Source organism: Cinclus cinclus, chromosome 10, assembly GCF_963662255.1.
Source record: "Cinclus cinclus chromosome 10, bCinCin1.1, whole genome shotgun sequence".
NCBI lineage: Eukaryota > Metazoa > Chordata > Aves > Passeriformes > Cinclidae > Cinclus > Cinclus cinclus.
Genome location: NC_085055.1, coordinates 15,667,955 through 15,680,505, shown reverse-complemented (window position 1 = coordinate 15,680,505; position 12,551 = coordinate 15,667,955). Strand labels below are relative to the sequence as shown.

General features: G+C 41.0%; 1 protein-coding gene across 1 annotated transcript in view; it reads right to left on the bottom strand.

Moving 5' to 3' along the window:
* Positions 1–11,093, bottom strand: part of PID1 (phosphotyrosine interaction domain containing 1) — a 51,279-nt gene extending 40,186 nt beyond the window's left edge. Inside the window, exon 1 of the mRNA XM_062499325.1 lies at positions 10,953–11,093. Coding sequence (XP_062355309.1) covers positions 10,953–11,087 — 135 coding nt within the window. The 5' untranslated portion in view covers positions 11,088–11,093. The remainder of the gene's footprint in view (positions 1–10,952) is intronic.
* Between the last annotated feature and the right edge of the window lie 1,458 nt (positions 11,094–12,551).

Here is a 12,551-nt window from a genome sequence, read left to right as displayed (position 1 = left end):
CTAGGCAGTACTTACTCATTCTCCAAACCAGACTGTAAATTTTAAACTTGATCTGTCTCCTTTCTTAGAGAAAAAAATAAACAAACAAAGCACCCTCATACTTCTGTTGCACCTGTTAGCCCTATACAATCTAGAGTCCCAGAGAAGAAAGTTTACTGAAAGCTTACCACCAGCCTCAAGTGAAATATTCACAATAGTTTACAATAAAGGAAATAGATAACATGCATCAGAGGCATTGTGATGCTAATTGTTATGAACTCTTAATTAACTATGCAAAGAAAATAATCTTTTAATTAAATAAATAAAAAGTTATTAGTCTCAGACACTGACATCCAAATCCTGGAATAGAAACATTTCTTTCTCTTCTGAATTAATATATTTATACATCACACGCATTGCAGAATGTATTACAATAGTACAAGGAGAACAGGATTACTTCTGAAACTAACAGAAACAGAGGTGGCACAAGGGACCTTCCTTCCTCTTATGACATAAAGCATTTTGGATTGCAACCGTAATCTACATTCCAGCAGCCTGAGCACCTACTGACAGGCCACTGGTACCTCATCTGCAGGAGAACTGGTCTGTAATCCAATTTTAGCCTGCCTGCTTGCCAGTGCCATTTGCTCCAGTGAGAAGCTTTCAGCACTCAGGACTGGCCCCAAAAGAAGTACTGCTGGGTTTGGGCATAGTACAGCTGCAACCAGAGATTACAAATTCCCAAGAAGGCTCATGTTGGCTCAAACTAGTGTGAGCAGTGGGTACCCAGTGCCAAATGCAAATTGTGCAGTATTCTAATGGAAATCAAAGAAACAATATCCATGGCTTCAGGGGAAGAGCCACACAGAATACCTTCACAGAAAAAGCACACATGCCTTTGTTGTGGAAAAGCACATCTGAAAAGATCTGCCAACACCTCTCCCAGCACATTTCATGCTGGTGAGTGGGGAGGTGCCCATTGCAACAGTAGGAGGGATCAACAACCTCAGAGCCAGAAGTTTTTGATTCTGTTAGAGAATAACTCCATGTGCTGTGAAGGAAGGGTGCCTCCTCCCGAGAGCCAGCTCACAGCAGGGTCCCTAATGCCCCGAGGGCCATGGAGAAGCAGCAGCTCCCCGTGCTCCCCAGAAACACAACCCACAGCTCCATCCTTACCTTGCGACAGCCACACAAAGATGGAAACATTTCTCAAGGACGCACTAGAACAAAACAATTCACAGTGACTGCAGCATCTGCTCAGCACAGCCAACGTAATAAATTTCAATCTCATTTTCATTTTTATATGTCTAAAGCTATTAGGTCTTACATATTTGAACTTTAATTATGATGGAAGCAATTAGCTCCTATGACCAGAAGGCTTTGCCTGAACAACTGCAATGAGCACAGTATTTTCTACAGCATAAAAAGTAAATTCCCTGACACATCTGTAGCTATCTAGGAGCTTGCAAACGCCACTGTGCTTCACACTGGTGTCCTGGCTTTGTGCCAGATTGCAAAAGCTGCAACTTAGGCTATATGACATAGTATATATGTGTAATTGAGGATTATCTCCTAAGGTATTCTGTAAATTTAGAATTGCAAAATTTAAATATTTCCTGCTGTAGAGAGATTAAATTGGTTTTGAAATTTAAGTATTTTTTCAGAGAAAACTATCTTGGGTACGTTATCCCCTACAAAAACAGCTATAATTAAACAACAGCTCCTAATACCCTGAAAAGTAGTATTTGTAAAACCAACAAGATAACTTACATTTGTATTTCAAGATACAGAAGTATTCTGTGGAACTTTGTGCATCAAAGGAATTTCATTAATATATATTGCTTTTTAGTACCTTCATTCAGTGCATTACTACTAAATAGAATTATGCATTTTAATTCTCATCATGTTTTTCAGTTTTCCCCTTGTGTATTTTATCCACAGTACAGTGTGCCCACACAGCTTTCCCCTGAGCCCTGGTGAGCTGATCTGACCTCTGCAAACAGGGCTGCTGGCAGGGAACAGCAGCTGAACAGCAGGGAACAACAAAGCTGTTTTAGAAGGGGCTTGGGGATCTTTCTGGTTCAGAAATATTACAGAAGTACAAATCACCCTCAGTAAAGAGTGACTGAGCTTTCACCTGCACACAGTGTCTGGCCTCCTCAGTACCTCACAAGCTTCCCTTTGCTTTTACAAGCAAGGGTGGAAATTCAGGAATGGACAGTGCTTGTTTTTAACCAAGTCACAGAGAGCATTTTTAATTCCTATATGTTGTCATTTTACACAGTGCTCTTTGAATGCCAATCACTATTTCTTCCATAACTGAATGAAATATAAACTGTTTAGTGCCTTGTTTTACACTAAAAGGTTTCATTTAGATGGCTTCTGCTGCTAAATACCATTTGCTAACAAAATCAAAGGCTGATGACTTCCAATTCAAGATTTTGTTGAATCAAAGGCAACTAATAATTGTCAAAGCTCTGAAACCAAAGGAAGTGCTAGATTCCAACCAAAGGTATTTCTATTTAAGTTAAAATCATTTTCCCAGGCTCCATATCATGCAGTGCCACTCACTTTCTTCACTGGGACCCAATGCATCCACTACAAGGGCAGAACTACAGCAGTAAGAAGAAATGTAATGTACACAATTGGTGTGCAAGTAATAAAATACATGCACCAAGGAGAGGAGCAAAGCCCAACATGCCAATAGATGCTGTGACTTTTTACAGCCTTGCATTTTCAAGGGGATTTTATTGTTTAGGGGTTATTTTCTACTGCCAAAGAAAACAGGCTTAGACACACATATCTGAGCAAAGTCTGGCTTAACTGGTCCAACCTTTCTGCTCCTATTTACTCATGCAAGACAAGCAGTGCTGGGAACAGGTCTGTCCACAGACAAAGCCTGGGACCCTGAGCCTTGCTCTGAGGAACTGAGGAGACCCCCTCAACACAAACTGTCAGCATTGAGGCAGGGGGACCTCTCCTCCCAGGTGCCCAGTCTGCCTGCATGGTCCACAGCAACTGGAAGTGTTCCCATGCAGCCCAAAAAGTAGGGACCACTGTCCTCTAGTCCTCCAGGGAGTGTGCACACACACAACTATTTTTCAGCACATCTTCACACATCTCTATGAAACTCAACTCACATCCTGATCTTCCTGACAACATGCCCTGCTTTGAGCTCCCTCCCTCTGGAAGGAAACCCAAGGGGACCCACATGGAGATAATACTGCATCCAGGGTACTTCCAGCCCTTTGCTGGCCACAGACATGCAGGGCAGCTCCCAGAAATCCTCCCTGCCACCAGTGCTCTCCTCCCAAGGTGGTGGTCTTGTTCTTTGCATGAAGCTCTTTAAAATTATTTGAGACACACTTTCTCAGTGAAAATCCAAAAGGAAACTGAAATAGGCAAAACTGATTTCCTTTAATTAATGTACATATATTCAGAGCAAGGTTGCTCCACCATACAGAGAAAACAGACATATACTTTCTTCTGTGAAGGCAGTTAAAGCACAAATATGAAGCTGACTGCAATATACGACCATTTTTAGATGGGATGTAAGAACTTCCTGAATAACAAGATGCCCTTTACTTGAACCATGGCTTGAAAAACATTACCAGTGCAAATGCTAAGGAAAAAACAGATACCACTACATATCTGACAGGACATAAGACATAACTTCCACTACTCTCAGTATACATTATTCTTACAATGCCACTTTAGCAGTAAGCAAATAAAGTTATGCCAAAATACAGCCAACACAGCAAAACTGAACACTGCAGAAGATACTATTTAAAGCAGGCTCAGTTAAAGATTAATTCAATTGCTTTAGCCAATTCATATTCTCCACCTAAGACTCCTGGACATCAGGAAATGGAGCATTACAATGCTTTAACAACCTTCTGCACTTGCATGTACCCCTCATGTTTCTATTGGATCCTCTGCACTTATTTAAAGAGTATAACACTGACATAAATGGATTTTCCATGCATGTAATTAAAAAAAAAAAAATCACATGCAAGAGAGACTCCTTCCTAAGCTGAGAGCAGCCAGTGTCAAACACCCTGCAGTGAGCGCTGCCTAGGGGCTGCTGCTGTCCTGCACAGCTCATCCCACCTTGCTCACAGCAGAGCCCACAACGAAATTCAGCAGGTTCATAGGTACAAGGCAGGACCTTGCCATAAAGGTATGTTTTGAAACAGAAATGAGCACATGCAACTCCCCATCTTCGATGCTAGAACAAGATTCAGATAATAAAGTCATGTTTCAAGGTTTCTGCAAGCAGTTTACTCTTGAACAACTTCAGGATTCATCTTTTTCTTTTTTTTCTTGTATTTCTGTAACACTAAACAAATAAAAAGTTAAAAAAATACCCCATCTTTATACAGCATACTTGTTGGGTTGTTAGTTTACCTGATGCACTTCACGTTTGGAAAGTATGTCATTACAGCCTTGGCATCTCTCACCAATCAGCACTGTATCTATATCTAAATATAGTGAAGCTACTAAGCTTTGCCCCATGCAAGAAGTCAGGTGTGACCCTTTGGTTCATTTTATGAGGGGAGAAAGAAGCAGAAGAATCCCTCCGTTCACAATACAAAATAAGTAATGCTTAAGGATAACAGTAGAAGGCCTTTAATAAAGCATGAAGAAAAAAAAATGCTCTGAGCTTCTGACCCAGATGAAACACAATGGAAAGGAGCAGGCAGGGGAGTGATGGTGCAGTTAGCTTCTCACTTGTTTAATTTGTTTCTTTATTAAAGTTAATGGTCATCTTAATATTACTGGCCTACAAAATGGTAACGAAGACCAGGCAGCTAGTGAGACTTATACTTTGAGCTGCACACAAAACAATCATCCTTAACCACTCCATAGATGCAAAGAGAGCACTTTTATTAAGTTTTACAAGGATAAAGTGAGGTGGTTTTAAGAATACGTGCAGCTTCCAATCAGCTATGGTTTCCGTAGCCAAAAGAGCAGTAACATTCAACAGGAGTAGGCTTTTTAAATTATTTGTGGAAATTTAAGTAAAACACAAGATTTTTTACTACCCATTTAAATCATCTGGCTTTTACCATCCCAGAGAGACTACGGATGCATTTTCAGCCATTTGGAGTCAACAGGACATAAAACCAGTAAAGAATACCTTGGCCTCTGGGTAGTGACATGAGGGACAGTGTTCTTGTTGCATTTTGTCTGATTCAGTATGAAGACACAAAACCACCCCATAACAATAACACAATTACAGGGCAGCAGAGGGAAGCCATTCGCTCACACTTCAGCCACACACAGCTAAAACTTAGGCACTGGGGACCAGTGAAGGGGAAGAGGAATGAGTCTGAAATTGCCACCACCCAAACCATGCTGTATGGGTTGTTTGAAACTGGGAAATGGCTCATCAATTTAATTTACACAGTTTTTGGATGCTGAAGGGCCCCCAGGCCCAGCAGATACTGTACCCCTGAATGTTCAAGCAGTAACAGATTTAGCCACCACAGGCTGAGCTTATTAGGATGGGACACCAGTGGAAGAGGTTGCACAGGCCAGAAATGCTGGAGAAAACAGCTTGGGAAAGTCTGGTCTACAGGGAAAAAACATAAGCTTTAAAAATGCAATGACCAATAAAAGCAATAACACAGCATTACTAAATTTGCTATAGAGGCATGTAGGGTAGAGTAGAAATGGGGGGCATTTTGCAAGTATGTGGTAAGAGACAGTCCTGCTACAAGGCCTTTGCAATCAAAATTAACAAGGCAGAAACCCAAAAATAGGCAGTAATATCTGTGACTACATTATTCCTAAATTATTCCCTTACACAAGGAATTAGAATCAGAGGGCAAGTTTAAGACAAGTTTTGGTTTTTTAATACGTATCCCATGAGAAACATTGTAATTCTAAAGATCATCATTAAATCTCAATCAATCTTACTCTCTAAGCATCTTATGAGCTTATTATGAGCTTTTCCCCATGTCCTAGGGTGACTTAATGATGTTGAATTGTATCCCTATTCTTCTGTTTAGCCCTTGCAGACCAAACTTCCAGTCTCTGCTGCACTGCTGTACATCCTGTTGCTCAAAGCATGTGAGACAATTTCATCTGCATGGAGATTGTTAAGTAGGGCCCACAGGTGATAGAATTGTCTCTAATGGTGAAAGCCACTGTTGAGAAAAGAAGAAAAATGGGACAAATACAGGAGATACAGGAAAAATGAAAACTGCTGGCAGCAGCCAGCAAAGCCAGAAGAGCTTTAGGAACAAGGGAAACAGGCTGTGACTGCTGAAAGGGCCAGAGCTGCTGCTGGAGGGTGGGCACATGTCAGGGCATCTCAGGCACAGCCCAGCTGTCTCAGAAGACACCCCAAATGCAGCTCACAGGCTGACAAATAAGTACAGCATCAGGTGTGCCCCACAGTTACAGTCAAGCTTGGTGTCCAATTGCTGACACTACACTGCTGCCACAGAAGCCCAGCTGTGGCCTTGGCCCCACTGTCATCACGAGCCTGTACTATGCTGATAGTACAAGAAACACTTTCTTTTTGCTTTGGGAGGGAAGCTATTAAGCTATTCTGAAAAACCCAACTCCATTTATTTGTTACTTCTTGTCTACTTTAAAATCTCTATCAGTATGTGCAAGACTTGGTTTTAAAACATTATTACCCCACAACTGCCATTTATACAAATTGTTAAACAAGACTTTCATCCATCTTAATTTAAGACACACCATCACAGAAGTTTCCACATCATACCTTCCACACAGCCTGAATTAATAAGGTCACCAAATCAGTCCCAATAAGACAGGCAAGCAACAAGTATCATTCCTGTAAATACCACATCGCTAAAATGTATTTTCCCATTTCATTAAAGCATCCTCTAAAGAATACAATTATTTGCACTGTTTATGCTCCTCTCAGCCTCCCAGGCTGCTGAGAAAAGCTTGTCCACTGGTGGGAACTGGAGGAATAAGATTGCCTGACCCAGTGCTGATTATTCAGCACTGAATTCACTTTGAAGAGTCTTCCAATAAAAAGGAAAAAAAAATTAAACCTACTACACCACTTTAAAAATTGCAGACAGCACTTTTAACCTCTGTCCTTTTGCATTACTGCACCAGTGCCTGGAATAGCTACAGCAGGAGAGAGAAAGTCATTTACACAGCTCCCTTCATGCCACCACCACGGCTCCAAGGGACAGAAATCAAGAAACATTAGAATCAATATAAGCTAATTAGAACATCAAGGAATAATAAACCACACAGAACTTAAACAAAATCTGTTAAAAGGCATGGAGAAAACAGGCATTTCTGAGTAGAGAGTAACTTATTTTCTGGAGATACTCCAGATTTTGAATTTACATCTGGTGGTACTTAGCGCTGGGATAAGCCACAAGGTGGTTTCCAGCTGAAACGCAGGAGTGCCCATTTGACATGAAATACTCACAAGCAGGACAGCCACAGTCTAACTGAAATCCTTAGGATCTGAAGAAGAATGGACACTTTTTTTATATACACATCTAAATCACACTCATACCCACATGGAAAACATGCTCTACTAAAATAAAATCAAATCAGAACGTTGGACTGAAAGTGTGGTCCAGCTACTAGCAAAAGATTTATTCGCACTTTTTTTTGTTGTTCCTCAGAAATGGGTGTTTTAGCTTAAGCTGAGACTTGCTATTTACAGGTATACAATAAGTCAGCTGGGTGTTTTCATTATTTGGAGCAGCTACCAACCTTAGCTCTGGTGATCCAGCATTCATAAATGCCACATCCATTGCAGGGAAGAGGGAGGATGCACACAGACCCCAGTCGTGTGTCCCACAGAAATGGCAGCTCTCTGGGCACTGCATCTCAGTGCACTGCCCCAGCATCCTCACGGCAGGAGGACAAGAAGCTGCAGCCCCCTGGGCCACAGAGCTGCCTCCCAGCTACTGCACACCGAGTTCAAATAAAGCAAATGATACCCCAGGAAAAAGCACAAAGGCTGAGTACTTCATTGTACCAAGAAATCCCACTCTGATTTAGGCTGTCTGCTGCATGGGGCTGCACCACTCTGATCCCAGGGCTGTCACTCCCCATTTGCAAACAGGGCTGGTAGGCAAAGAAGGGTAGGAAGGTGGCCTTGGGAACTACGGCTTCCAAGTCAACCCACCTGACTGAGCAACTAGAACCACATATTCCCAGATGTGTGCACCCAGAACTCTGTGCTGCAAATCAGTGCTGACACTATTCGTTCCTCCTGCTTGAGGAATTGAAGTCCAGAAGGGTGGGAAGGACAATAAGCACATCAGACCCAAGCAGGTAGGTGTAGACATGCAGTTACATAAGGAATAAATCTTAAGCCTTCTGAATAAAAAAATATATTTGAGAAGCCACAATGGCAACAAAGCTGCATCAGATGTGAAACTGGACAAGAAAGAAAAGCTCTCTGAATTCCTTCAATTGTTTAACTTTCCAGATTTGGTGGGGGTTCCCCTAGATTACTTCCAACCAGAATTTCTCTGCTATTCTTAAAACCATCTCATTCAATTACTAAATGAGACTATATCTCAGGAAAAAAAAGACTTTTTATTCAAGATTCAGCAGCTAACTTCAAATGACAGCAAAAAGAGAAACTTGCCTTGTGATGAAAGGACAAGTAAAAGAACAATCACATCAGAAAACCAATGCCCAGACCTCTAAACAGCAAAACAATTGCATGTGTCAAGTTCCCACAACAAGATGGTGCCAGTTGAGGCTTATGTTAAAACTGCGCAATAAAATTAGATGTCTGGAGCCTCTGTCAGACAAATGATGCTATCTCATTAATGGGATTACATAGAAAAATTGGAGGGATTTCAGTCAAGAGGAATAAAATGATTAAAGATCAAAAAAGCGTGACTTATGAAAGCAAGTAGAAACTGGATGCTGTGCTCTTGCCTGAAAAGCCCAAATCTCAGAACCAGACAGGCCTGGTAGTGCCAGCAGCACCACAGCATCTCCTGCCTTACACCCAGAATAACAGGAATAGATCAGAAATGCCAGAGCAAGAAGTCATATTATAAAATTCTATCTTTTTTATGACAACATTACTACTGTATCAGTCAGCAAAAAACTAATAATTGGAGGGAAAAGAAGACAGGAAAATTAATTACCTATTAACAGCTGGCAGGAAGAACACATTTAGTCTGGAAAAAAGAGGGGGAAAAGAAAGAGGTTGTGACTACAGTGACTGGGTAAAATTGAAGCCTTTCAGTAATTAACAGGAGAGAGTTTCTTAGCCAGGGGAACAACATACACATGGAATCATCTTCCCAAGGCAGGTACTTAAAACCATATCAGCTGAATCGCCTGAAGAGGGCCTGGCCACTATCCCCAAACTACCATCATAAGACTCCAGCACTGACAGGAGGTAAACTAGCTAAAGGCAGAAGGAGAAACAGTGCAGGAAGGAAAATGGGGAACATCTGCTACCACAACACTCCTAGTCAACACTACTATGCTATATTGCAGGAAAAATAAATGAATAAATAAAAGATATCTAAATATAGAATGACATTCTCTTTACTGAGGGGTTCAACATATCTCTGCAGTTCTTTTCCAAGTGAAGGACTGTAAATTGAATAAAAAGCTTCATTTAAATTTTATACACATTCACAAAGATAAACTGATTTCAGAAAGGATTATTATGCCTGACCTCTCTCACTGGGGTGAAAGCCAGATATTTTGTGAACCATTTTGATCTCAGCTAATATTCCCTAAAATTCATTAGATGCCAACATAAAGGATAAAAAGCATCAACATAGAAGAGCAGATGCTTTGAGCTACCATACAAAGCACATTAGGGTTGCTTCCCCTGCATTCCTCTGCATCAACACAGGGCAGCTCTGCTTCAACATCCAGCAGCAGAGTCCTGTTCCTGGCTATTGTGACAGGCAAAGTGTCAAACATTTGGGAAGTGACACTTCCCAAGAAGAAATTTTACTGAGGAAGTGCCAGGCCTGGAGGTGCCCAAGTACAGTATGCCAAGAGAAGCAGAAGAAAGCAATTTCTTCCAACCCCACCTCACTCACATCAGATCCCCCAGCAGGGAAGAGTGTGTGTGCACATGTTTGTGCACACACCATGGCAGGGAAGGGGTTTAGGGCATTTAATTGCACTTTGGATCTTACCCAGCACACACAGCATCAAACAACAGGTCTCCTGGAGTTAACATCTTACAGAGCAAGGGAGTCTGAAGCCCAGCTCTCTCCATTTTCACTAAGACCCTCGAGGACAGGTGGATACTCCCTACAACTGGCAGCCAGGCAAGGGGAATCAGTTGCCAAGCCCCAACTGGCAGCACAGGCCAGACTGGTACCCAGCTCAGTCTGCAAGGCTGCCCATGGCTCTGCAAGGCCAGGCAAGCTCTGTGATCAAGGAAAATGACTCCAAGAAAAGATGCAAACAGAGGAGATTTGTTTCCTATCTTTATATGGTTTCTTACCACAGAAGAACACACTCGAGGCTCTTAAGCCATTAATCTTTTAAAAAGAAGAATAGCCTTTGCAGAAGTTTTGCTTTGATGTAACTGGGTAAATTAATCTTGTTGCTTAACCAAATAAAGACCTAAGTCTCCTGTCCCCCTTTTCCCTTTTTTATCTTAAAGAACCCAAACAAACAAAGAAAAAAAAATAAAAACAACCAAACAAACCTCCAATTTTAAGCTGCAACACTAGCCCTTACAGAAACAATGTCAGTGTTTACAACCAGCAGTTCATCACCAGCTATTAGAAATCCTCCTCAATTTGCATCATGACATGTAACCCAAACCTTTTCCTCCTAAACCCCAAAATTTCTGGTCAGAAATAATAAATTACTTTTTTGATTCAGAAACTTCATAGTAATAGCAGCAGTTAATGGAATTTCCTATACTGTGTTGGTTACTTTGTGGTCTTTCGAGTTCTCACAATCACATGGGACACCTCCACAGAGGTCTCACTCCCTCAGTTTATACTTCTGAGTACCTTGCATCCAGTGTGAGTCCGGGTCTTCATGAGGGGAGTTGTGGTGCACAGCTCAATGGCTTCTGGTTCATGGAAGATCACTGTCGGGAGAGGCTCTTTACGAAGAGTTAGGACATTCAACTTAGTCTTTAACATGGTCTGAAAGTGCTAAACAGAAAAAGAAAAGAAATTACCTCCAGTTCTAGCGCAGAAAAATAGGAGTTAACAATTGGAAGTGTCTGCATGTTTCACTTGCTTGTTCAATGCATCACAAGCTTTCCTGGGGAGAGTTAACAAGTTCTATGACTTGAGAGCATTCATTACTATCAGCAATGTAGAGACTACTTTTAATTTAAAAAGATATACACACACAAAGTGAAAGGATTCATTACAATTCACATATGTTCCACAAAGGGTCTAAATTCAACCTCTGATCATTTGCAAGTATATAATAAAGCTGTTCATGGACCCAATTCCTCTAATGTCCACAGAGAGGAAGAACAGGGGATCAAAGATCATTAAAAGAACTATGGATTCATCCATCCTTGTTCTCCTTCCTCTGTACTTAAATCTCATCCCACTGACCTTTGTAGATGTTACCATTCCCACTGAGCTGAATCCCTCACTGGTTTGCCTTTGTCATGTGAATTTTATCTTCTCTTCCTTTGTAAGCAATACTTCCTGTAGTTCTCTAATGCAAATGTCACTCTTGTTCTCAATGAACAGATGTCACTCAAAACTTTCTTAAACAGACTCCCCAGGCTTAGGTGAAGAACTGTCCAAGTGGACAGTAAAGTCATCAAATTAAAAGTTTCTCAGCAACTGCTTAGAGTGAGTAAAGTCAATCCTTGAAAGACTTCCAAATCAATTTTGTGGAATCAGGGGAGCCAAGAGAATTTTTTTAACATTTAGATGTTTCTTTGAACTGACCTTCATTTGAAAAACTGAACATTTTCACATGCTACTACTTACCTAAGGGAGAAAAAATGCAGATATGAACCAAATCAAGGTAGGAGCATGCCACACCACTGTCTAGTAAAATATGACTTTATCAAAACTTCATTAAGTTGACTCTTACCAAGCAGCAGTTATTCGACATACGTGCAATGACTCCAGCTTACTTTCATCAAAACTAAACCATTTGTTCTGACTCTCGAGAGGAGATTCTAAACTCGCTTTGCAGCCACCCCTTTTCTCAGTCTCCACTTAAGCTCAGCAAGGCAGACAAGCATTACAGGGTCTGGCTTGCAGAAAAAGAGATGCTAAGTGCTTTCCCAGAACCATGCAAGAAGTCTCTATCGGAGTTTAGAAAATCAACACAGGTCCTCGTTGTTCAGTTCTGTACTGTAGATGAAGAGAGTGTCTATTCAACATTTTACTTATACACAGGGGATAAATCAACTATTTAGACACTATTCCAGTTTTTTATAGATTTTTGTGGATACCAATATTCTTTTGAAAATAAACTTGCTACCAGATCATAAATACTTTATCATGTGCCAACTGAAAGGCTGTTGATACATTTTTGTAAAAGTTCAGTCTTTACTTAGTTTGTCACTTTTTAAGTCTAATAATTGTTATGCTACTGAAGTACAGCCCTTCAAACACTCTTAGAAATAC